The 27,981-nt window shown below is 37.6% G+C and overlaps 1 protein-coding gene and 1 pseudogene across 5 annotated transcripts in view; one reads left to right on the top strand and one right to left on the bottom strand.

The window, feature by feature from the left end:
• Positions 1-390: 390 nt before the first annotated feature.
• Positions 391-27,981, bottom strand: part of Atrx (ATRX chromatin remodeler) — a 187,526-nt gene continuing 159,935 nt past the window's right edge. For 4 of the 5 annotated variants that reach the window (XM_008837667.3, XM_008837668.3, XM_008837670.3 and 1 more), the window contains 5 exons: positions 6,100-6,249; positions 4,895-5,020; positions 4,070-4,165; positions 3,437-3,565; positions 391-2,495 (listed from right to left, as the gene is read on the bottom strand). In XM_008837667.3, the coding sequence (XP_008835889.1) occupies positions 2,217-2,495; positions 3,437-3,565; positions 4,070-4,165; positions 4,895-5,020; positions 6,100-6,249 (780 nt within the window). In that variant the 3' untranslated portion in view covers positions 391-2,216. The remainder of the gene's footprint in view (positions 2,496-3,436; positions 3,566-4,069; positions 4,166-4,894; positions 5,021-6,099; positions 6,250-27,981) is intronic. The other variant, XM_008837669.3, reaches the window with a different exon arrangement.
• On the top strand, positions 19,680-26,137 carry LOC103737846 (annotated as a pseudogene).

The following is a 27,981-nucleotide window of genomic DNA, read 5'->3' as shown; positions in this document are numbered from 1 at the left end:
GGACCATGTAGGAAAGATGCTTATTGGCTTGTACTCTCTGGCTTGCTCATCTTGCTTTCTTATACAGCTGAGGGCACCTGCCTAAGGATGGTACTACTCATAATGGGCTGAATCCTCCCACCACAATCATTAATCAAAATAATTCCCCACAGACATGCTCATAGGCCAATTTGATGGAGGAAATTGCTCAGTTGAGGTTCCCTCTTCCCAGGTGACTGGTTTGTGTCAGGTTAACAATAAGAATCAACAATAAGTATACAAGGTAAAGGGCTTGCACGCTATTACAAATTCCTAAGCAGAATTGGATGGTGTCAGATTTGAGATATATTTTGAAGAAAATATGGAAGGCTAACTATGGGAATAAGTCAGTCTTATTCTTCATCATCACATCTATGTCTTTGAGTAAATAATTAGACCATGTTGAAAATTCTCAGGTCTAGTAAATCAGGTTTAAAGTATTCTGGACTTGTAGAAATACCAACTGATAACAGTTTGCCAGAGCACACTGCTTTCAAATATCTATCTCATAAATCTTGCCTCTTTCATTTCTTCTAAAGTAAACACACATCTGCCCTCCATATTAAATATACTCAATTATATGGCTGGCATAATATCTGAATATGTAGAACTCAGTAGTAGTATTTTACTATGGGAAGCGGGGAGCTGGGTCCACCAAATCGCACCAATTTTTGATCATAAACCCAGGGTATTGATTATTTACCACTAGAGTTCTTCCAAGATAAAAATGGAAATCTTTCGTCATCCAAACAACTCAAAATCGTTTTAGTCCATGTTAAATTCAACTGAATCTTGTGATACCTAGTCAAATCTCCAACCAGCTTTTTTCTTTTAGCTGTTTCTAGTACCTATTACATCACCATCTCAAAAATAGTTTTGCCATGATGAGATGACTCCTATGATCAAAAGCAAGGTTTATACTGGGGAAACTCAAGCAACCAAACTGAACATGGATAAAATCCTATAATTATTTTTTTACAAATGTGAGTTAAGAAAAAAAGTCAATAATTTTCTAGTAAACATCTCTTACAAGGGTATTGGGTGAACTGACTAGGGAAAATCACCCCAGAGATCAAAACTGGGAAAAAAAATCAAACTTGAAAACTATTAAAATGTAAAGAAATTGGGGAAAGAATCACGGCAATGAGAAAAAAGAGCGTAAAAGCCAGTGATCCTTATCGTTAAGAGGACTATTTCACAATACTGACAGTACTGTGAACTTAAATGTCAGCAATGGTTCTGCCATTTTGATATTGTTTATAAAACAGGGTGTCAGCCTAACAACCACAATTTCAACACTAACCTCTTAAAAACTTGATTTTCTGCGTCCACATCCCACTGCCAGCAACAGGATGAAGCACTAGCACTGGCACAATGCAGGTGAGAGATGTGCTTTCTACTAGTGCCAGGAGAGAGAAAATTCATGTGCGGAAGAAAAATCTACAACCCTGAAATCTTACCAGTAATTATTTCAGCACATACAACTGAGAATAAAAATGGCAGAAAGACTAAAGAAGGAAAAGGACTTTTCTCTTCTTAGACTGTACCTAAGGCTGTTTATACAATGCTAAGATAACTGCAAGACTCCTCTAGCTTTAGAGAGTAGTACTACTGAAGAATATTGCACGCACTTCTGTATCAAAGATAACCCTTAGTTTCTAACTTTCAATCACAGAGATGATAGAGCAGGAACCCAGTTTCAGATTCAGTCAAAAGAACGTTAAGACCATTTCAATCACTCTAATCGGGAAATGGATTAAGTACAAAAGCATTTTCTAACTTGAGGAATCAACTCTAAGAACTCAGCTGTGTATTTTTATCTGTAAAGAGCGAATATATAAATCTTTATTTCTAAATTCATTAATTTTATGACAATTTTACGGTTGCTAAAAGCAGGCATAAAAATTTAGAGAGGAAATCTGTGGAGCTCTTACTGTTATGGAAGGACTTGTTTTCACTGAAAACAATTTGAAATATCTTCTGTACTCAATGTGTGTAAGAAGATTCTAGGCAACATCACTGACAAATGTCAGGGAGAAATGGTATGCCCTATTTAAAAAAATTTTAAACTAATATGGAAGATTGGCTTTTAAGGGGTCCAAACTATTTATACAGTTGAGTTCTGTTAAGTCATGATTCCTAAAAAAATAAAAGATCTTTCTATGATTTTAATAATCCTTTAAATTTTTAGTGCAAAATCACATTGATTTCCCTTGGGAAGGTCCTGGATTTTTGCTTCTCATTGGGGGTGGTGCACGCTGTAAGGGTGGTGGCTGCATACCACCAGCCACTGACTGATACATTCCTCTCATATCAATCTGCTGGTAGTTAGAAGGAGTCATGATTAAATTTGGAGGCTTTGGCATCATGAGGTGACCCAGTGTTGCTTGCTGATAAGTCAGTTGTTGTTGTTGCTGCTGATTGTACTGCTGCTGGAGCCTTCTGTTCATAAGTATTCGCTGAACACAGTTGATTAACTAGAGAGAAAAAGGGGAGCTGTTACAAGTGTATGACCCATCTCAAAGAGGCAAGTATCAAGTTTTAACTTAAAATCAATTTGTTAAGGGGGTACCATACCAAAAGGAAAACACATTATTGTTATCACCATTACTAATTTGATGGCATTCACAGGACCATTACTGTAGAAACCAGTTAGTAACACCATTTAGGGCTAAATTCTCTTGATGACTTGACTATTGTATTGCATGCAGCAGTTAGGTTAGTTGCCATAGTAACCTGGCCTGCACTGTTATTAGTCTCAAGTATTAGTTACAGCACTTTTTGTCAAGTCTCCTTTCTTTGTCATTCTTTTGAATATTTCACATGATGACAGGTAAATAAACATTTTGGTGACAAACACCAAAGGGAAAAGCACTTGCAGTAGGAATAATTCCTACCTGAATGTCTCAAGTTACCTAACATAATTTAACACCGCACAATTCTGCAACGCTTTCTAAGTAAAATTCATGCTTGATTCCCTGGTGTCGAGAGTTGAAATTTCCCAGCGCAAGACTGTGTTGGGAAAGATGATCAAGAATCATGGAATATGCTAGCTTTCGGAAGATTTAGGCAAGTTACTGGAACCTGCAACGTATATCAACCAAAGTGCCACTTCTATTTTCAAAACAAATACACTGCAACGTCTACTTTCCAAGTTACTAAAAAGAGACAGAAGTGCAAAAAGTCTAGAAATAGTACTAAACGTCCAGAATACATGAAAAATAAAATTAGAATGAAATAGATCCTATATAGAGATCAAGGAGACCTACCTGGGAAACTGCTGTTTCTTTGTAACAAATACATTCTCTTTACTTGACACCACTAGTTTTATTGATAAAAATCTAGAATGGTTATTACATAGTCACACCAACCCATTACAAACTGAAGTAAACTAAACATAACCAGAGAGAGTTCTTACCATCTGTTGTTTTGTCAACACATCACTGTAGATTGCTTCTCTTCGTTTAACATCAAGCTCCTGGCTGGCTTGCCTACTTAATGCTAGTGCTTGGACTTGGGCTTCTGAGAGATTCATGTTTTCTTTCCACTAAAAGAAAAAGTTTCTATTTACTTTATATTACTGAATAACTGAGGAAAAATAATTAAGGTACTTAAAGATACTCAGGATTTCATGTCCCACCCCCTTTTCCTTTATTCTTTTCTAAAGAAACCAGTGCTATAAGAAAAGAATAATCAACTGTCCATTGTTGCATACACATTGGCTATGTCTGCAGTAAAATAACTATTTGGATTTAATTTGTGTAACTAGTACATCAAAATGTGCTTACGTAAACAATGCATACATTTCTACGCATGCTGTTTCAACTCCTGTACTTTACCCATTTCATTTCTCTTTTGTGCCAACATCTATGCAAAATTGATGAATTATAGTTTGGGACAGTTAGCTAATTTACCAAGACTTGACTATTGCAAATTAAGTTATAAGGATTATTATTCCCACAGAAGAAGTGATGTGAACAAAAATCAAAACAAATCATGTGAAGCACACATAAACTAGAGGCTGAAAGAAAGTAACTCTTAGTCTGCTTACTACAGCTGAAATGATATCTTCCAGAGGCTGAATCCGCACTGCTGTCACACTGTTCGTTGCTTCCACAACTTTCTCTCTTCCTTGATTAATAAGGTCCTAGAAGGATGTAAGAAATACACAGGGCAGAAAGACAGCATAGCTTTAAAGTGTAGGGATTGTCCCTCTTGCCAATGTATAGCCATTGGTTTAAAAACTAAATAATGGAAGAAAACAGCAGAATTCAGATGCAAGAGTGTTTTTAGAAAGACAAATTTGGGGTTCACTGAACTAATTAATTTAATAATTTAAATGAATCCGTGAGTACATTTTAAAAATGAAATCATACATTCAATTAAGTTATTAAAGTACTGGAATAATAGAACCCATTATTTCCTATTAATTTATATTTGATTCTAGTCTTAAATCACTTATTTCATAATATTGGACATTATCATACGCCTAATGGTACCTGTACATTGCAGTACAATGTAAATTAAAGTGTGTATTAACCTACTTTCAAACATTAAGCAAGTACTTTGTTTATTCCAAGTATTTTATAATTGATCAAAGTGCTGCTTACCTCGTCATTCAGCTGCCCTATTGTTCCTTAATTAAAATAATTCAAGCTATATTAGTTCAAGGACTGATTCCCTTGTGCCCTGAACAAGTTCCATTTTACTATATTATGTTGGTCAAGAAGGTCAACAAATAAAGGAAAAATGTCTTGATCTATTCAGAGGTAATCTTATGGAAAATGTGATATTCCTACATAGGGAACCCTCAACAGCAAGGCACTGGAAATTGCCTTTCATTCATGTTAAACTACTTTTGTACTTTACAACTCACCTCCAGCTGTTGATTACTCATTGCTGACAGGGCTCCCAAATTGAAAGGAATATAAGGAGTCTGAGAGTTGAAAGTGACAGGGGGTAAATTGGTCCCAGTTGGTATGTTGAAACGCATGGTCAGTCCCTAAAAACAAAGCAAAAAAATATGCACTTTTTCACATTGTGATTGAAAACTTGAAATTCTACATCACCTACTGGTTTAGTAAAGAACCCACATTCTCAGATCTAGGAAATTATTAACACTCTTCCACACACAAACAAAACACCCTTTTCACCCGAAACCAAGATCTTATTACATGGAAAGGTTTAACCCCTAAAGGTGTACTTTTTTTCTGGTAATTCCCACAGAATGAGGGAACTCGGTGAATTCTGACGAGACTCCTAACATCACATTAATGTAAGAAGTATGGTACAATGAGTTAGGAGTTTAAAGAGGATTCAGGTATTAGGATAAGGTTTCCCATGCTGAGGCACACTTGTACTCAAGTGGGCTGCTGTCTAAAATAGACATGGAATTATTTCTTATAAACTTGCTGTACACTAACAATGTTCAATAACAAAATATTTTGTTTTGATACTCAGCCAAAATTTAGAGTTCGTGGTATAGAAGCTTCAGCAATTCCAAACTCCAATCTCCAACCTCGAAGCACTGGTATATTTGTGAATATCTCTAGAGAGGGTGCTGCTGAGGGTTATGTGATGCTGAAGATACAGCAAGAGCTAAGCAGAAATGGACTTACTATTCTAAATGTGAAAGGTTTTCTTTTCCCCATTTCATTACCAAATGTAGCCAAACCGTATACGCTAATCAGGGAGTCTGCACCCGAGGACCAACTATGTTAATACCATCTTCAAATATGACCCTTTCTTTCTTCATTGCTCTTTCTAATGACTATGATTAAAATAGAAACCTAAAGGCTTTATTTTGTTTTTAATTTGTTGCCTAGGCTAGTCTCCAAATGCTAAGCTCAACTAATCTTCCTATCTCAACTCTTCAAGTTGCCAAGACTACATGCACTCTACCCAGTTCTCAAAGTATTTTTTTTAGTTATTAACATGTATTTATTGTAGAAAATAACAAATTGCATTGCAACACCTCATACATGCATATAATATAATCATATTCGCCCCTATAACCTGTCTCATTAACTACCCTCCTTCTTCCCAGATTGTTCCACGAAAAAAGCATTCTGAATGAAATACCTTCTTTTCTGCTTCATATTCAGCCCAAGCTGCTTTTCTTTCTTCTTCAGTCAACTCCTCTTCTTCTTTGTGGTCCAAAAGAGAATCGTGTTCATGATATCCAACAATGTGTTCTTTATGTATTTGAAGAAGTTCCGCAAGTATGGTATCCTGTTTTGATTTATTGAACCAATTAATTTAGTATAAACCCATAATTATTTTCTCCCACTGAGTCATGTCTTCATGGTTCTAAGGTCAAATGTACAGACTAGAAATTGACTGCTTTTGCATTTTTTCAATATATATTATAAATTACCTAGAAAACAGACCTAACACCAGAATCTCATGCTTATTTAGCATGTTTAGAGATTTTTTTTTTTTTGAGACGGGGTCTTACTATGTAGTCCAGGCTGACCTTGAGCTTACGATCCTCCTACCTCAGCTTTCCAAGTGCTGGGATTACAGATGTGCATCACCATGCCCAACAAGATATAATTTTTAAAATTTACTATTTTCATGTATCGGTCTTTTCCCAATTTAGAAAATATATTTTCATATACCTTTCGTTTTGTGCTTAGTTTATACTTAGGCTTGATAAACACTAACATAAATCTGTTTAAATTTGTGATTATTGGATACCTGTGCTAAAAATCATGACTGCTCCTATTTACTCATATTCAAAAACTTTGTTTTCAATCACTTCAACCATTAACCACTACACCAACAATGAATCTAAACAAGAACAGGGCAGGTTACCTGGAACACATAATCCTTAAATTTCAACTGCAGGAAGCTCAAATATAAATCAAACGGTAAGTGCCAACATAGTCATTTCTTTATCTGAGGTATTTAAGACATGGTTTCATGTAGCCCAGGCTGGCCTCCAACTTGCTATGTAGCCAAGAATGACCTTGAACTCTTGATTCTCCTGCCTCCATTTCCCAAGTGCTATGATTATAGATATATACCACCACACCTTGCTAGCCATACAGTCAAATTTAAGCCAATATGCATTTTCATCATCTTTTTAAAAATTATGGTGTCCTAAGCTTGTTTTTATTATTTCTGCTTATGTGCATGAAGGTGTATGTGTGCCATGGCATAAGTCTGGAGATCAGAGGACAATTTGCAGTAGTCAGTTTTCTCCTTGCATTATATGGGTCCTGAGATCAAACTCAGGTCTCATCAGGCTTGGCCCAAGCACCTTTACCTACTGAGCCATCTCGCTGGCCCTAAGTCTTTTAGTATTCATTTTTATTTATTTATTTTTATATTTGATTTATTCTTTTCATTTTATGTGTATGAGTGTATTGCCTGCATGTATATAAGTGTGCCCATGTCACGCAATGCCCCTGGAAGTCAGAAGAGGCATTGTATTTTCCTGGAACTGGAGTTAAGAAAGATTGTTAGCTGCCATGTGGGTACTGGGAATTAAACCCAGGTCCTCTGTAAGAACTGGCAGTGCTCTTAATGGCTGAGCCATCTTTTCAGCCCCTATTCATTTATTTTTAAAATTCATTTTACTTTATGTATATGAGTGCTACGCTTCCATGTATGTAAGTGCACTTGTGTTGTAGGTCCCGAGGAAGACAGAAGAGGGCATCAGGTCCCTTGGAACTGGAGTTATGGACAGTTGTCAGCTGTCCTGTGGGTGCTAGGATTGGAACTTGTGTCTTCTGCATAACAGCTAGTGCTTTTAACTGTGGAGCCATCTCTCCAACCCCTCATTTTTATTTTTAATTACATCTTTGTGTGTGTGTGCCTGTTCACGGGTATGTGCACATCGAGTGCAGTGCCCGAGGAGGCCAGAGACATTGGATGCCCCCAGAACTGGAATTACAGTTATGAGCCTCCCAATGTGGGTTCTGGGTACCAAACTTAGGTCCTCTGCAAGAACAGTATTTTCTCTTAACCATTAGCCAGGTGCATGCCTTTGATCCCAGTGCTTGGGAAGCAGAGGCAGGTGGATCTCTGTGAGATTGAGGCCAGCCTGGTCTACATAGTCAGTTCTAGGCCAGCTGGGACTAACTACATGGAGACCCTGTCTCAAAAAGCCAAAAAAAAAAAAAAAACCCAAACCCCAAAACCTGACATGTGGTACATGCCTTTAATCCCAGAACAAATAAGCAAACTTGAAAATATTCACAAGGTGTTAAAAAATCAAACATGACCTGGACATATAGAAGCAAATTTGTTTTACAAATTTATTTTCTAAAGTTATTAACAAGTTCTTTTGTTTTAGAATACACTTTCTAAACTGAATTTAGTTCAGGAATTACTGATCACATGAATATATGGGGAGGTATATAACATATTAAAACTACAAATCTGTATTTATTAATGCTTAATTCATGTGTAAATTTTAGTATGACAAGGTCCACACTTGGAAAGAACTGTCTTCACATATTTAACCATAACCAGAATATACAATCTAAAAAATGGTAGGAACTTCAATGTCCATTAAACAACTCAAAATGAGAAATTCAAATCAGGAAGCCCGAAGTCTTTCCTGTACGATAGCAAACACTGAAACTAATTAAACACTTCCCTGGTATAGAAATCCACCATCAAAATCTTACTTTGCCAGCCTGTGTCCCACTGAATGAGTTTATCATCCCTAGATCAATCTCTATAGCACTTAGTAACCAGGCAGGCAGGGAGATATGCCAGTCTTCCTTAGCTCACCCACAAAAAAATGTACCTCCCATGACAACCCCCCAAGTATGACTGAACAGATATAATAAAAGACAACATAAAAATTAAACAAGCGCCATAACACTAATTTGTTTTGTTTTGTTTATTTGGGACAGGGTCTCACTGTGTAGCCCCGGCTGGCCTGGAACTCTGAGATCTGTCGGCCTTTTGCCTTCCAAGTACTAGGATCAAAGGTGTGTACCACCACACTCAGCATAACAGTAATTTTTACTTATGGATTTTTGTTCTATTTTGCTTTGTTTTTCTGAGACAGGGCCTCATGTAGCCCAGGCTGGCCTTGAAGTCCCGATGCAACTAAAATTGGCTTTGAATTCCTAAACTTCTTGTCTCCACTTCACAGGTACGAGGATTATAGACATGTACTATACCCAGAATTTGGGTGTGTGTGTACAGAGTTCTCTATGTAGCCCAGGCTGTCCTCAAACTTATATTCTTCCTACCTCAGTTTCTCTGATGCTGGTATTATAGGCATGCATCACCACACCCAGCCTCTAATGTTCTCACATGTAACCACATCAAATACAATTAGAAAAATTAGTTATGTAATACGCCAAATGAATCATGAGGCTCAAATGCTCTATAGATACTATCTATTTCACTTCTGTCTGGCAATAACTGATGATCCTAACTATATTCACTATCAGTTCATTTCTCTGACAAAGTTACCTAGTCCAAGGTCCAAGAGAACTACATGCTGAGTTTCTGGCTACACTACTGACTCATTCTCTGTTACATTGGATAATAACTTTGCCTGACTTTGAACGTAAGTCAAATATGGATGAAATACTATTTGCTCACAGGCATAACAAGATGTTATGAGAATAACCAAATAAATTAAAGCACCCAATTCTTTAAAAGTAAACACTATGTCAATTGAGTATAATGTTTATTTCTCAACTACAAACACAATTCAGACTTTAGTTGTTTACTGAGGGAGAAGCCTTTCCAGAAACGTATGTACACACACACACACACACACACACAGTTAAAATGTCTGAGGCATCAGGGAGTTTTACCAGGTCAGTCCTTGGCATCCTGTAATTTCAAAGCCCAAATTTACCAACTTGAGATTAGTAGAAATTGAGGCCCAGAGAGGCAAAGTAACTTTTCCAATTATACAAGGGACTAGTTGAGACTAGCAACTAAATTTCCTGCTTTCTCTCCAATGATTATTATTCTATCACATTACAAAGAACGCTTGTTTTCACGAGTTCTTCCATTTCCTAGACCTACTCGTTTTTATGGTTCCTCCATTTTGTAGATCTACTTTAAAAATTATTTATTTTTATTTTATGTATATGAGTGTCTGGCTGGCATGTGTTTAAGTGCACCCACACATGCAATGACAGTGGAGGCCAGAAGAGGGCATCAGCTCCCTGGAACTGCAGTTAGAGTAGCTGCCATGTGGGTGCTGGGAACTGAACCCCTGTTCTCTGCAAGAGTAATCAGTGCTTTTAACTGTGAGCCACCTCTCCAGCCCCTAGATCTACTTTTTACAATTAAAATAAAATGACTAGGCATGGTGGAACCCACCTTTAATCCCAGCACCCAGGAGGCAGAGCAAACAAATCTCTGGGAGTTCAAAGCCAGCTTGGCCTATATAGTGGGTTCCAGGCCAGCCAGGGCTACATAGTGAGACCTTGTCTCAAACAAACAAACAAACAAACAAACAAACAAATGATAATCCTTTGTAGGATTCTGGATGAGGAAGAAATGAAACGTAAGTCTTTCATTTTTCATTTACTTTTAACACTTTTTTTCCTTAACAAGCACATGTTAATTTAACGTAAGAATATATGAAAGCCAAAATAAATATCTACCAAAGCTGACATGTATTATTTTATCATTTTCATTCCAGATTCAAGATTTATTCTATCAACATGAAATATGATCACCTAAATTAAGTCAGGTAATGGTGATGATTTAGCCTCTGCCCAGGCAATAATATTCCTTTAGATTTGCAGCCAACTGAAATTATCAGTAAGTCACAGGAAAAGTTCATGTGACTTTGATTTCTATCATTAATGCATTTTGGACAATTAGTAAAATTACTTCCCTCCTTCGGTCAAACAAAAACCAACACCAAACAAAAATAAAAACCAGACTCTTCACATTGCCTGTACTGGCTATGACACTCTCTCTTTTCAAAGAGCATAAATTAATGAAAACAATACTAATATCTAACTACACAAGCTAGCAATCACTATCAGCAACATTTGTTATGTATTCCTCCACAAATTTATACATGTAGCTTTGCATAAGATGGGAATGAATGTATGACATTTAGTTCTGGAACCTCCTTTTCTCCCTTGATAGTTTTTCACGTATATTATTTTCCACCAAATATAAAACTTTCATCATTTCCAATAGGTATCTATATAATGGTTTACATTATATAGATTCACTTCATCTATTTATATTCATTCCCTTACTGAGTTTTTGTGAAGACATTAAGACTGCATCCTGTTTTGATCACTATCACATCTGCAATGAAATGAATATTTCATTGGATATATTTTAATGTATTACAATCATTTGCTTCCATATTGATTATGCTGATAATACTTAAGCTCTTAGATAAATATGTGTGCCACAATCTTCATTTCAAGGGGTTGGGGAGATGGCTCACTTGGTAAAATGCTTGCGGTATAAACATGAGGACCAGAGTTGGGCCTCCAGCACATATACAAAAAGCTGGGTGTGTGACTCAGAGGGCAGAGGCAAGTGCATCTCTGTGAAACTGGGGTCATCCTGGTCTATACAGTGAGTTCCAGATCAGCTGGGACTACCCGGAGATCTGGTTTCAAAAAATAAAAAAGAGGGAGGGAGGGAAGGAGAGAGTTGGGTGTGGCAGGACATGTCTCCTCCCAGGGCAGGGGATAGGGAAAGAGGAAGAACGCTGGAGCTCACTGGCCAGCTAGCCTAGCCAAATCTGTTAACTCCAGGCTCCAAGTTCAGAATGAGAGACCCTGTGACAACAACAACAAGAACAAACAAGGTGGTGAGCTGTTTACAAAGGCATCCAATGTTGACCTCTGGCCTCCATACATGTGCACAAGCACTTACCTGCACACCCATATACATATACCACACACACACACACACACACACACACACACACACACACACACAGAGAGCTCATTTTAAGAAGAAAAAAAAAGGGTACATACAAATGAAGCCATGTTTTTAAAGAAAAGAAACTGATAGGTTCAAAAGTAGAAAAGCAGAAACCTTTTTTCCCTTCAGAGTGCTGTGCTAAACACAAATATAAGAAAGATACAGGGTTTCTAAGAGAAACAGTTTCTGTACCTTTAGTTTTTAAAGTAATTGCAGCATTCTATCAATATAGGAAATAAATGATGAGAGGAAGAGTGCAAAAAACTATTTGTAACAGGATCCTCAGATTATTTCTTTGGGAAAAATCATTTAAAAAAATCCAAAACTATAAAAGTTAACATTTTCATCCTATATACAACACAATCAGTGGAGAAGTTTTTGGTTTTTTCCCCTTTAAATCAACATTTATATTTGTTACTATGGTAACACTATTATTGAAAACAATACTGGAACAGAATCTATAATCACTAAGCCAAAAGTCATCAAAATGAGGTTTAAATTACATCCAAATGTGTACCTTTTCTTTGTTCAAACTTTATTTTTGCTTAAATAAGTGAAAAAGCCTACAAACTGAAAAAAGTCTGTATTTCAGCTAACAACCTAAACTGGTTTAAGCTTTAAAAATGACTAGTTCAATTAATAAAGCAAAATTAACGATAAATTAAAAGTTTAAGTTAATTTATTTAGAAGTTTAAAGTATTTGGCAAGCTGACAAAAATTCTCATCTAATTAATTCTGAAATTTAACCTTGAAAATAAAATTGTTAAAAAATAATCAAGGCTTTGCCTGGGGGTAGGGTAGGAGGTTTGCCACATTTCAAAAATATTTTACTTGCCATCACTTTGAATTTGAGTTTTATAATATCTGGAAATAAGATGTCACTAGAATACTTAACTGCCATATGACCCACTCAAAAAGCTATGAAAAAAGTTCCTTTTATTACTTAAATAAGTCTAGTATTTTAGTGAAAAAATTTAATAATCCTGGTAAAAAAGTCTCTACTTTCAAATTTGAAGCCTGTTTATTCCCTAAATTGCACTGAGGAAAAATCACAGTGTATTTGATAAATAACTAGAGAGCTTATTGAATGAAGGCCACCTTACATCTCCTATCAGATTTCTGTATCCAGAGTACATTACTTTTGTCAAAAAGCAATTAGAAATCTATCCAGATTGCCAAAATATTGGTATGAATAAGATAGTGACAACCATAAAACTTGTCATTTTCAATGAAAGAAAGGGCAAGTCTGCTGAGCTGACATCAGTAGAGGGTAAAAGCCTCTTTTGGTAAGAACAATTCCTCTTTAACACTTAAAGAATGACACTATACTTTTAGCATTTATTTTTTAAAAATTGGTTATCCATTACCGTGATTACACAAGCCGTATGCTACTGTGAGATGGAGAGCTGTGATTGTAGATTTTATCTGGCCACAGTTGCTGTTTTAGAGACTTCAGTTTTCCAAGTACAGCCTGAACTGGAAACCAAGTCTCTTCCCACACATTCTGTAGTTCTCATTACTGCCATATTTTGCAAATGTTATTACATCCTCTAACTCTACGATAGATGTCTCTTAACAACAAAACAGAACACACACAAAACAGCTATGTAGCAGTTCAAAACATCAAAAGACAAGTCAATGGAAAAATGGTAAAAATAAGGTCATCTAGTAATTCTTGTATTGATCAAATAATTTTTGCAATTTGTATTCTTTTTTAAATTTTTAAAAAATTATTTATTTATTTAGATTATTTATTTTATGTGTATGAGTGTATTGCCTGCATGTCTGTGAGTGCACCCGTGTTGTGCAATGCCGCACAGAGCAGAAGAGGGTTTCAGATTCCCCTGGAACTGTAGTTAAGGACAGTTCGTAGCCGCCATGTGGGTGCTTGGAATCGAACCCGGGTCCTCTGCAAGAGCAGTCAGTGCTCTTAACCACTGAGCCATCGCTCCAGCCCCCAACAATTTGTATTCTTTTAAGGGTTCAAAATAATAAGCCCAATACAAAAGCTTGGCTATGCAATCTAGTGATTGAATCTAGTAATTCCCCTTAAGCCTCGTAACTTCAGCTCCCAGTCACTGGTCCTCCTCTACAGTATTAAAAGATTTGGATTTGAATTAGCTAAAGTAACCAAGAGTAACACCTCTATTAATATACAAAAACTGTAGCATCTAAATCTGTATATTAATGAAGGACTGACCTTAAGGAGCCAACAATGTGTTAGGTCCTGAATCCCCATGAATGAGAAAGGAAAACACCCTTGCTTCCTAGGCTTTTCTCATTAATGGGCTACTTTGTGATTTGACGGCTCAAAATTAGTGCCAATATAATATTGTGGAATCAACTTATTTCATAAAAGAATACCTGTGTTAGTCTTTTCATTTTCAGATGGAAGTTCTGGCAGGAATTAAATGGAATATGCACAAGTTCACACACACATAATTAGAAAGGCAGTGATTTTGAAGAACTGAGTTTTTAAATTTTAATACAAATCTTCACATGTAGCTAATGAGTCTTGCACTGGACAGTGCAGATCTAGAGTGACAAGTGGATTTAAATCCTTTTTTTCTAACCCGTAATAGTTCTATGTTAGGGCTGGAGAGATGGCTCAGGTTAAGAACACTACTGTTCTTGCAGAAGACCTGGGTTCAAGTCCCAGCACCCACATGGCAGCTAACAACTGTCTATAACTCCAGTTCCAGGGGATCCAACAGCCTCTTCTGTCCTCTGCAGGCATTGCACGACACAGGTGCACTTACCTACACACAGGCAGTACATGCATACACATAAAATAAACATAATAAATAAAAAATATTAAAAAAATAGTTCTATGTCTCTGAGCAAGTTGCTTCTCGTCAGCCTCAGTTGCCAGGTGTGTAAAGTAGGCCTAGATCGTATCTACTTTGTCAGATTATAGTGAAGATTAACACCATACACAAAGAGCCTGGCTCAGCACCTGGTTTACTCATGATGGTTGTGTTCATATATGTAATGGTGAGTTCTCAGACTAGATCTTATCTTACCAATTAGTAATATCTGAGGAACAATCACTTTCTTCACCAAAGTATCTTCTTCTCTTGGTAAGCTACTAGGAAAACTCTGCTAGTATTATCACTTTCTCTAATTTTTAACACCCTTTCCAAGAAAATCCTAGATATGGATGCTAAAAAAAAAATCAGTAAGTCACTATCTGTCTTAAGAACGTGCATATATACATAATTTTTCATCAAAAAATTAAGAAACTTAGCCAATGAACTGGAGAGATGACACAGCCATTAAAGGCTCAGGCTCACAACCAAAAAGATAAGAAACTTAGCTGATGCTTAATAGACATCCCTAATTGGAAATGAAAAGAATGAGAAAGCCTGAGCAATTTATATACATGAGAATAAAAAATGCTGGAACTATATGGAACTTTAGAAGTAAGTGAATGTATTATTCTCATTTTATGAGAGACTGAGGCATAGAGAGGAAATCTGTTAACAATGCAAATGGTTATGAAAAGAAAAAGGGCCTTTTTTGCAACTTCTCTTTCTGAAAATTAACTTTGTTCCTTAATAGTTCGGTGGTCCCTTAAGACAAAACATAATACCACCTATAATTCACAAGGGCACTTCAAATACATAATGTATTTTAAATTATCTTTGGTGCTAGGTTGAATGCAGGGTCTTTTGCATGGTAAGTGTACATACCACAGAGCTACACCCCTAACCCAAACTCATACATTAAAGGGTTCATAGAAGCACTCAATAGGTGTTACTCCTTTATCTTCAGACTTGTCTTATTATGTTTTGAAAATGTAGTAATCTACTTTTATTTATTAAGTGTATGAGTATTTTGCCTGCACAAAGTGCACCACATGTATGCAATGCCCTTGGAGGCCAGAAGAGGGTGTCGGATCCCCTGGAGTTACAAACAGTTGTTAGCTGTCATGTGGGGTGCTGGGAACGGAACCAGGGTCCTCTGTAAGACCAGCCAGTGCTCCTAACCAATAAGTCATTTCTCCAGCCCCACTAATCTCTTTATACATCTCCAAAATCTTTTACTTTTTAACTATGGAACTATTGACAGTTGGTTGGCTTCTGGGAGAGGGAGAGTCAGTTGTCTTCAAGGGTGTGGCTCCTGGTAGGCTAACTAGGCTTCAGTAGAAGACACCACACCCAGGAGAGTATGGGCAGCACAAACTGGAGTTGATGGGTGCTGCTTGATCAGTATATGAGCATTGTTTTTGTTTGTTTGTTTGTTTTCCGTCTGAAAATTTTCAGAAAGGAAAAATTCTCAAAAGTCACGCAAGTTTTTCACATTCCTCACAGTAAAGGAGACAAAACATGAGATGGTGAAACAGAATACTGGAATAGCTTGAACTCTATAACAGAGGGTCAGTACACTTATCCCTTGCCCTGTATTTTAGCAGTACTATTCTAAAAGCTTCACAGGGAATATCTGAATTAAATTTTATAACTCTAAGAAACATTATTATCATCCCTATATTGTAGATCACACTAGCATGGGCTACGGACTCCCTCTCTGGAGAGATGGCTCAGCAGTTAAAGAGCACTGGCTGCTCTTGCAGAGGACTTGGATCCGGATCCCAGCACCCATGTGGCAACTAACTGTTCATAACTCCAGTTCCAGGGGATTTGATACCTTCTTCTGACTTCTGTGGGCACTGCATGACATGGGTACGCTTACACAGATGCAGGCAATACACTCATACACATAAAATAAAAATAATAAAATGAAATATATATGGAGAAAAGCAACATGAATTCCAGACACAAACATCTCCAGAGTGATAAGTGATATCATCTGCTGCATGAAGCAGTGTTACTGAAAACTCTACCAATACAAAATTTAAATTATTTTAAACAGTCAAAATTAATATTAGAGATTAAAAACTAATAGCTGAATAAAGTATCAATAGATATGATAAACAACAGGGGGGTACAGTTAAGGAATAACTTTAGTGAATTGTATCAGAATGAAGCCCTCTTCCAGAAGACAGCAGAAAAATATAAAGAAACAGGAATGCCAAAGTAAAGCTAAAATATATAGCAGCTGTAAGGAAAGAGGGAAGGGCATATACCTCAGTGGTAGAATACACACTTAGCAAGCATGATGCCCTGAGCTTAATCCCCAGCGCCAGAAAAGTAAATAAGTAAAATGAATGGAAAAGAGCAAGAATTCAGAATATTAGCAGTCTCAGAATGGGAACAAACATAAAAATAAAATGGTACGGGGTGAGGGATGGATCTGGCAAGAGTTAGGGAGAAGAATGTTGATGGATATGGTCAAAATACATGGTGTGAATGTATGAAATTCTCAAAGAATAAAAATATTATATTTTAAAAATAAAAAGGTAGCATGCAAGATCTTGGAAAAAAAAAAAACAGTGAGCCTAAGTTCAGAGCTACTTGAGACACAGAGATACTAAATACCTTGACTAGGAAGAAGATTCAAACTGAGGTAGTATTGCCATAAGGTCTTTGTTCTTAACCACTGTGTTATACTTAGAGCTAAAGACCAGTAAGTTCAACATGAAAGATAAACTGACTCCAGTTCCAGGGTCTCTGATGCTCTTTTCTGGTCTCTGCAGGCATCAAGCACATACATGCACACAAGCAAACACTTATACACTTAAAACAAAAGTAAATAAATCTAAAAAGAAAAAAAAGAAAGCACAGAGTTCTAAAAAGGAGAATGCCTCGGACTGGGGATATAGTTTTAGGATACAGTGCCCTGGGTTCAATCCATAGGGAGAGAGAGGAGAGAAGAAAGAGGAGAAAGGAAAAAGGGAGGAAGGGAAAGGGAGAGGGGGAGAGAGAGAGAGAAGGAGAGGGAGGGGGAGGGAGAGATTATCAATTTACCTTTTTGTTTTGAGACAAGTTATCACTCTGCAGTCCCAGGCTGGTCCTGAACTCATGATTCACCTGTGTCAGCCTCCCAAATGCAAAGTTTACAGGCATGCATGGATAATAAATACTTGCCCTAAAATTACAAGCTGACCATTTTGAGGCCATGGTAGATAAACCTTTCAAATAGTGTGTGTGTGTATTATTATTATATATATATATATAATTATTTTATGTGTATGAGTGTATTGCCTGTATGTGTATAAGTACACCCATGTTGTACAATGCCCATGCAGGTCAGAAGGCATCAGATCCCCTGGAACTAGAGTTACAGATGGTTGTTAGCCACCACGTGGGTGCTGGGAATCGAACCTGGGTCCTCTACAAGAGCAGGCAGTACTCTTTTAATGGCTGAGCCATCTCTCCAGCCCCTCAAGTACTATATTTTGTGTTTACTTGTTGAATATGTGTAATTTTACATGCATGCATACACACACACACACACACACACACACACACACGCACATATTAGCAGTACTGCAGCACTGGGGATTGAAACTAAGGCCTCGCACATGCTAACATGCTGTTCAAGTACTCTACCTACCACTGAACTACATTCTTAGCTCTCTTCACTTGTAACAGACTCTCACTAAGTTGCTGTGCTGGCCTTGAACTCTCTCTGTAACCCAGACAGGACTTGAACTTGTCATCCTCCTGCCTCAGACTCCTGAGCAGTTGGAATTACAAGCATGTGCCACTATGTCTAGCAAGTAGCATTTGTAGTGTCTCAAACTCTACAAAAGAAAACAATTTCTTCAGTCCATTCCAATCCTTCTCCAACAGAATCTTGCACACTACCCTCAACAATGCCAGCACAGGTACATTATATATGATGTTATCTCCACTGGCAATAATTTTGAAGGCAGCTTGGCACAGTTTGGGAGTCTGCTATCTGGAGGTTATCAGTGGCACCATGGTCTCTACAGCCTAAAGAAAGACTTGGTGACCTTGGCTTCTTAGTTTTTTTGTGTTTCAAGGTGATAGAATCAAACAAGACACAAACTAACACTACAAATAAAGCATAGGGGGCTGAAGAGAGGCTCAGTGGGTAAGAGCACTGGCTGGTCTTGCAGGGGGACCCAGGATCAATTCCCAGCACCTATATGGTGGCTAACAACTGTCCTTAAATCTAGTTCCAGGGGATCCAATGCCTTCTTCTGGCCTGTGTGGGCATTGCATAAATGTGCTTCACTTACATACATGCAGGCAGATACTCATACACACAATACGAAAATAAATAGGGAGGGAGGGAGGGAGGGAGGAAGGAAGGAAGGAAGGAAGGAAGGAAGGAAGGAAGGAAGGAAGGAAGGAAGGAAGGAAGGAAACTTTTTTTTCACAGCCATCCCAATACCAAGTATGTATTGTATAGTTTGTGGACAGGTACCAGAAGTACTTTTTCATTTTAAAAACTAACTACAGAAGCATCATGTGGCTAAGAGAATTCTTCTAACATTGCCTATATTATTTAAGAAAGGGGAAAAGAAATCCCTTGGCTACTGGAAAGGATACTCATTCTTAGATAACTGAATGCTAGCTTCACTGGAAGCAATTAAGATTTAGTAATTAATATTATTATATTGCCAACTGATACAATTAATCTCTAGGGATGCTCGAGCTTGAAATACTGGTTTGTTCTACAGCCTAGCTACAATTATTTCCTTTGATCCATAAATGTTTTCATGCCATAGATCTATCATGTGTCCAGCTTAAATTTATAAGGATCTAGATTTCATATGATTCTTCTAAACTTTTGAAAATTTAAGTCCATATTGCTTTTAGAGAAATGAACTTAGCAAAATGTCAATATGATAACAATTATGGAAAGAAACCTGTTAGCAGCTAACATGGAGCACTTACATGTGTGAGACAGTATACTACATCAAGGTCATCTCTGTGAGGTAGGTACTGTTGACGTCCTGAGGACAGTGAAGCGTACAAAGTTTATGTGGCTTGCTTAAGATAATTCTACAAGAGCAGGTGTAGTGGTTCATGCCTGCAATCTCGGCACTGTAGAGGTTGACACAGGAGGACTGTTGTGAATCTGATGCCAACCTAGGCTGCACAATGAATTCCAAGCCAGTCTTGACTACAGGGTGAGACCCTGTCTCAAAACAAGCAAAAAATAACTAGCGAGATGGCTCAGTGGGTAACAATACCTGCCACCAAGCCTGTTGGCTTGCATACAATTCTTGTAGGAACCCCCACATGGTAGAGAGAACTGACTCCCTCAAGTTGTGCTAACTTTCACTCACACGCTGTGGTGCCTTCTCATACTAAATAAATAAATAAGAAAGATAATTAAAGAAAAAAAGATTATACCTACAAATGGGTACTTGACAGATTACCTAGACTAAGGACAAGACCTAAACCAATTGTTCTTTCTACCCAGCATTAACCACCCACCCCAACAAACACCAAATAAGAGACTTCAATAATCTTTGGTAGAATTAAAATACTTTTTCTTGATCTTGTATTTTCTTGGGATCTATTCTTATTCAGGTAAGTAATAAGCATTTTCATACTAGTAAATATAAATATGTGAATACTACTAGAGTTTATTTATTAAATAAAAACTTGCAATAAGAGACAGATAAACAGACAATAGCATTAAACCTCATATTTCAATTATAAGCGAGGCTTCTTAGAAGAATACGCCAGCAAAAATTGGGCTCATGTGCCACCATGTGGTTTGTGTCATAGGTTACTACAATTAAATAAGCCCTTTAGAATCTTTAGTCTCAAAGTAAATATATGCAAGTTCAAAGAAAGTTCCTGAAATAGGTTGATTAGTTAGCTCATGCTTTACATAAAATTATTTTAATGGCATACATTTCAATCTAGTGTTAAGAACAATAAAGGCAAAACCTCATATTACCATCTGCTGGCTAATAAAACTGTACAATCACATCTCTGTTCAGTAAACTATGCTTTGAGGTATTAAAGCTTGAATAAAGGACTAAAGACAAGGAGAGAAAATTGTAGACAAAATCAGGGTGGATAAAGCCAACCTAAAGCCTCACTTAGGGTACTTTAGCTTAAATCCCCATTTTGTCCTCCCTATAATTACCAACATGCAGTCCACATTTAAAGAGACATAAATGATGCAGTGCTGGAAAAGGAAGTGCAGAAACCGTTCTATGCCAGCTTACGGGCTTTTGTTTTCTTAATAAAGGGTACAGAGCTTAGGCTGTGTGCACTGTACTTAAGAAGAACAAAACTCCTACTTAAGTGTATTATGAAACACCATCATGCCAAGATTTTATAAAGTTTATTACTAGAAAAAGAACTTTTCCAAACAAAATTTACATATGCTAATAAGTTATATATTAATATTTAAAAAACAAATAGTTAAGAATCTATCACCAACCCTATCTTTTGAGCAATTTGTAAGTTTGCTGAAGGTTCAAAATGGCTGAGGAGCATTACATGAAAAATTAAAGAGACAGAAGCTGGTGTACTGATTCATGCCTTGTAATCCCAGTGCTCAGAAGGCCGAGGCAGGAGGGCTGCTACATCAAAAGACAGACAGTATAGGCTCTATAATGAGTTTGAGGTCAGTCTAAAGTACATAGCATGACCCTGAATAAAGGCAGGCAGATCTTTGTGAGTTCAAGGCTAGCCTGGTCTACATAGTGAGTTCCAGGACAGCTGGGCTACAGGAAGACCCTGTCTCAAAAAGACAAAAAATAAAAATAAAAATAAAAATAAAATAAAAACAAAAGGGCTGGGCATGGTGGCGCACGTCTTTAATCCTAACACTCTGGGAGGTAGAGGCAGGTGAATCTCTGGGTTGCAAGTCAACCTGGTCTACATACCGAGTTCCAGGCCAGCCAAGGCTACATAGTAAGATCCTGTCTTAAAAAAAGAATACACTCATAAACATAAAAAATTAAAATAATAAAATATTTAAAAAAACAAGAATAGAAATGAAAAACAAGAATTGTATAATAAAGAGGACGTAATGAGTAAGAAAGATGTAATTATATCAAACAAATTAAAAATAAATACATTCATGAAGAATTAAGTTAAGCATGTAACTTAATCACTATTTATATTAACATCAATTGGGGAAAAGAATGAAGATATATCATTTGTAATAGTCTTAAAAGTATGGATAAAAGGGAATATGTCAGCAATTACAATATAATGGGAACTACCTTTGATACATCTTTAATAAGAACAGGTTCAAATGATGAGAAGTGTTTCACTACAAAAGTTAAAATAAATCAAAGTATTGGCAAAATACGTTTATCTTTTAAATATAAACCTAAAGAACAAATTTAACATTTCTTAACTACACTGTAGCCTCTCCTGACTGTTAACTCCTTCCTCAGACCTGTCATTACCTCTCTTGCCTACATCATATTAATAGCATCCTAACAACTGTTTTAACATCCATTTTAGTTTCTCCAATTTATCCCTTGTTTATATCCAAAATGATTTTTCTAAGATGAAAAATATAGTTTTTTGTTTGCAATTCTTCAATAGATTCCACAGCATAACACAGTATGTAAACTCTTTAAGTTCTATGATCTGATTCCCATCTACCTTTTCTGTATTTCTTTTCTTCTCTTCCCACACCTTCCTCTTCACTGCCAGTATAACACCTTCCCCCACCATTCATGTCCTTCAGGGAACTTCAGAAGGTGGTCATATTTGGAAATAGAGGCTTTATAGATGTAATTAGTTAAGATGAGGCTATATTGTAAGGAGTAGATTGGGCCTTGATCCAATATGACTTAAAAGATGTGGTAGTTAGTGCTACCTAGACAAGACACAGGAATTATCTGGGAGATGGGCCTCTGGGCATGTCTGTGATGAGTTAGAGTCATCAGGTCAATTGAAGTGGGATGACCTGCCAACTGTGGGTGGCCCCATTCCTTAGGCAGAGGATCCTGGCTGTGTAAGAACAAGCACTGGTATGACCCCTCCAACTTATGCCATTTTATACATATTTCTTTTTTCCTGCTCCATTTTCTCCCAGCAATACAAACAGCTACTCATATTTTCAACATCTCTTCAAGCCTTCTTTTTAAAAAATATTTTATTATTTTATTTTATGTGTATGACTGCATTCCTGAGTGAATGTAACCGAACCCATGTTGTGCAATGCCTGCAGAGGTCAGAAGAGGGCATCACGTCCCCTGGAACTGTAGTTATGGAAGGTTGTTAGCCCCCATGTGGTTGCTGGGAACCAAACCAGGGTCCTCAGCAAGAGCAAGTCAGCACTGTTAACCACTGAGTCATCTCTCTGGCCCCTCTTCAAGCCTTCTTATTAGCAAGTCCTCATCCTCAACTATTCCAAACAAGAATTGTGTAGTCTGTGTCCTTGTATTGATTTCTATTACATAACCCAGAACATTTATTGTATTAATTTTAGGTAAGATTAAAAGAGAGTGCAGGCTTATGTTGAAGCCCAATACATAAAAGTATATAAAAGCAGAGGGGCTCTAACTAAAAGGGGCCTGGGAGTTTGAGTTCCTGTTGTTTTGGCCTCTCTGTTCTCATTTAGTCACACAGTTCCAGCCCTGAGCCACCTCCATGTGGATTTCTTAGAGCAGCAAACAAAATTTGAAAACTACCAGGTTCAAGTTTTAGCTCTAACACTTGTTGGCCACATACCCTTGGGTAATCACAAACTCTCTAAACCTCAGTTTCCTGAGATAATTAGTAAGTACGAAACAAGCCTTTGTAAACCTTAAAGCTTTATATAAATGTGAGGAATTCAGACTTCACAAGCTATAAGCTAAATATAACTATATTACACAATCTTAATTTTATCACACAAAATTATTGACTGTGAAGGCATTCTAAATTTTAAAATCTGTATTTATTTAAAATAATCCTAAAAAGATCATTGAATTCTTGGAATCACAGGGGTTCTCTGCCTTGTTTACTAAACTTGGAAAGAAGTTTTTAATCTTTTTTTGGGTGGGGGCAATAAAGTATAATGTCATGAGTACAAACTCTCAGGCTTAAGGGCTAGCAAAATGGTAGAGTGGTTGTCTAGTATACATAAGGCCATGCATGGGGTTCAATCCCCAGCACAGAATAAGAGAAAAAACAAAATAAAACTATATGCTTTTACACTCAGTAGCCCAGATCTGAGGGCCAGTTTCAAAAAAAATTACCTGTTTAAACCTTCGTAAGTTACATAATCTCTCTGGGCCTTGACTTCCCTCATGTATTTTTTTATGTGGCACTGGGAGATTGAACCTAGGGCCTTGTGTATAGTAGGCAAGAACTAGAACACTGAGCTACATCCCCAGCCCTTCTTTTTACTTTCTCTTTATTTGAGGTAAAGTCTCACTAAATTGAGCCTTGTGTCTCAACCTCCCGAATAGCTGGAATTCCAGGCTTGCACCACCAGGCCTGGATGTATCATCTTAAAGATGCAAACAGCACTACTGGCTTTTCAGTTGCTGCTGGACTGAGAGAGAGAATCTTAACAAACTGGTTATCCTAGAGAATGAAATCCTGTTAGAAATCAATAAGTGACCCATCATTTTTCTTTACTGACGAACTGTGAGAGACTTGAAATGCCTGTGTTAACACAGCAGTCTTTTCCCTTTTTTGTTCTTCGGCAAAGGGCTAAAGAACAAAATGCAACAAATATTTTTTTTAAAATTCTGTAAGAACCTTGATAAACTTTGACCATTCAAAGCTTCAATTATAATACAGATGGTTTCTTTCCAGACAACGTGTAACTATTCAACAGCATTGCTTCCCTATCCAATGCTGAAATCTTCAAAGCCGAGACAAAGTCTTTTTCTTCTTGGCATATCCTCATAGTCTACCTCTCAACATCAGCAATTAAACAAATTTCCTGTAACCAGAAGTTCACCATATAATAAAAAAATAAATTCAAAGTAGTGTCCTCTTTTCACTTTCTCTTTGTTTTTGAAACAGGGTCTCAATGTGTAGCCCATGCAGGCCTCAAACTCATGATCTTTGTAGCTGGTATTACCAGGGGTAGGCAGACCCCATATCCAGCAACTCACGCCTCCGCCCCGTGCCCACTTTTAGACAGTCTCATGTAACTCAGACTTGCCCCAGGCAGGACAAGGGCGTGTTCAAGGTCATCAAGAGAGAGGGTACAGGCACAGAGACACCCATGATTGGGGACCGAGTCTTTGTACACTACACTGGCTGGCTATTAGACGGCACAAAGTTTGACTCCAGTCTGGACTGCAAGGACAAATTCTCTTTTGACTTGGGATATTGCTGTGGCAACCATGTGAAGGTGGGGGAAGTGTGCCATATCACCTGTAAGCCAGAATATGCCTACGGTTCATCAGGCAGCCCTCCAAAGACCTCCCCCCACACACACCAACACTACCCTTGTGTTTGAAGTGGAATTGTTTGAGTTTAAGGGAGAAGATCTGACAGAAGATGAAGATGGTGGAATTATCTGCAGAATATGGACTAGGGGTGAAGGCTATGCCAGGCCCAATGAGGGTGCTATAGTAGAAGTGGCACTGGAAGGGTACTATAAGGATCTGCTCTTTGTCCAGCAGGGGCTCCGCTTTGAGATTGGTGAAGGGGAAAGTCTCGATCTGCCCTGTGGACTAGAGTCAGACATTCAGCACATGGAGAAATGAGAACATTCCATTGTATACCTCAAACCCAGCTATGCTTTTGACAGCACTGGGAAGGAGAAGTTCTGCATCCCACCACATGCTAACCTGAGAAATGAAGTACATCTAAAGAGTTTTGAGAAAGGAGTCTGGGGAGATGAATTCTGAGGAGAAGCTGGAACAAAGTGCCACAGCGAAAGAGAGGGGCACTGTATACTTCAAGGAAGGCAAGTACAAGCAAGCTCTACTGCAGTGCAAGAAGATCATGTCTTGGCTGGAGTCTAGTTTTCCAGTGAGGAAATGCAAAAGGTCCATACTCTTTGGAGTGGCCTCACATCTCAATCTGGCCATGCGTCACCTAAACTGCAGGCCTTCTCAGCTGCCACTGAAAGCTGTAATAAGGCCCTGGACTGGACAGCAACAATGAGAAGGGCCTCTTCCATCTGGGAGAGGCCCACCTGGCTGTGAATGACTGACCTGGCAAAGACTGACATCCAGAAGGTCCTGCAGCTCTATCCCAAAAACAAAGCCACAAGACCCAGCTGGCTATTGCATCCTGGCAGTGGACTCGCAAGCAGATTGCCTGCAAGAAGAAGCTCTACGCCAACATGTTTGAGAGGCTGGCTGAGGAAGAAAGCAGGCCCAGGTGGACAAGGAGACCACTCCATCGACAAAGAGATAAAGGACCAGCAGAACAGTGTGGCAGAGAACCAGTCACAAGTGGGGACAGAACCCTAGCCTGTCTTCCCTGCCCAGCCCTGTGGCTGCCTACCTCCTTCCCTTCTCTACCATGTTAGTTTTGTAAAAACTGAAGAATTTTGAGTAAATTAGAAAAAGAAAACCCAAAATAACAAAAAACTCTTTCCCAAATGCTCTGTCAGTTAACTTTAAATTCAAGTTTCACTCATTAGAAAATTTTCTTATATATACAAACAACAACAAAAAAATGTAAATCCCTGTCATTACAGCACTCAGGAGGCTAAGGTAGGAGTAGAGCAAGTTTGAGGCCAGCATGGACATAGAGACCCTGTCTCCAAAACAAATTATATATATATGTTTCCATCCAAAATGTTATGCTAGCATTAGAGAATTACTGTTTATATAAACATTCCTTTCTAAGGCGGGCATGGTGGCACATGCCTTTAATCCTAGCACTCCAGAGGCAGGTGGATCTCTGTGAGTTCAAGGCCAGCCTGGTCTACATAGTGAGTTCCAGAACAGCTGGGGCTGCAGGGAGACCCTGTCTCAAAAAGACCAAAAAAAACCCCAAACACTCCTTTTTAATTCTATTTGCTTTAATTAAATGTGTCCAATTATATGAAGGACTAATATACAAGTTACTGAAGTGACTTTGGTGTAGTGACATGGTACCAGGCAGCCGCTTTCCCAATTCTCTAAAGGGTGAAACTGCTATGTACTAGCATATTAAATTACATAAAAGAAAAGCATAGTCTCCATTTTACCTAATGTCTTCACATGATATATTACTTCTAAATAGCATTTTCTTATCCAAGAGTGACATGCCAGAAAACAGATATGGCTAAAAGTGATGACTTTAGCTTTTATAAGCTCTGACCCAGTTTCCCTCAAAACAAAAGGGCACCACTACATTACCTTTAAGGGCTCTTTCCCAAGTCAGATAATATTTTACTTAACTGATTTTTTGTGGAGGGGGCGGGTAGGAGTGAGACAGGGTGGTCTAGAACTCACTATGTAGCCCAGGGTGATCTTAAATGTTCCATCTTCCCATTTCTCTGCCTCCCTAGTGCTGAGATTACAGTTTAGTGCCACCACACCCAGTTGGTGATGCTTTTTAAATAGATGAATAAAACATTATTTGTGTCTTGTAGGCAATGTGACAGTGCATAAACAGTATAAAGTTACAGTAAAGAAATGTGAATTACAGTGCTAATTCACTACATCACTAAATGGCAAAGTTCTATCACTGATCAGCTAAGGTAATATGTGAACATTTTTAAGTACTCATAGACTTTAAGTAAAAATTCTTTGCAGTTTACAACTATATCTCCATAATTTCTTTTGACATACAAAAAGCTGTACAGTTAATATATTTTCTCAATGTTTGTAGACACGTACACATCCATTCAAGTTTCACCAGAATCCATGCCACAACCATGTCCATCCATCACCCCGAAAAGCTTCACCCCATCTACTGTTAACTTTTTGTGATAACAACACTAAAGATCTGTAAGTATTTTTTAAAGCAGACATGATGATATATCTCTAGAACAGTCTATCTTGCCTAACTGAAACTTTCTCTTTTGACCAATACCTCCCTATTTCCACATCTTCCAGTCCCTTGCAACCACCACTTATTTAGTCTTTGAGTCTATGAGACAGACTATTTTAGATTCCTCATAAAAGTAGGATTATCTCACGTCTGGCTTGTTTCACTTTGCATAATTCCCTTTATATTGTTGCAAACAGTAGGATTTCCTGGTTTTTTGTTTTTTTTTTTTTTAGGCTGGATAATACTCCATTGTATTTTTTTTACCCACTCAACTGCTGATGAACATCTTGGTTACTTTTTTGTCTTAGCTGTTGTGAATAATGCTACAATA

This window comes from Nannospalax galili, unplaced genomic scaffold (assembly GCF_000622305.1).
Source record: "Nannospalax galili isolate Female #2095 unplaced genomic scaffold, S.galili_v1.0 scaffold238, whole genome shotgun sequence".
NCBI classification, from domain to species: domain Eukaryota; kingdom Metazoa; phylum Chordata; class Mammalia; order Rodentia; family Spalacidae; genus Nannospalax; species Nannospalax galili.
This window is presented reverse-complemented; position numbering and strand designations above follow the sequence as displayed.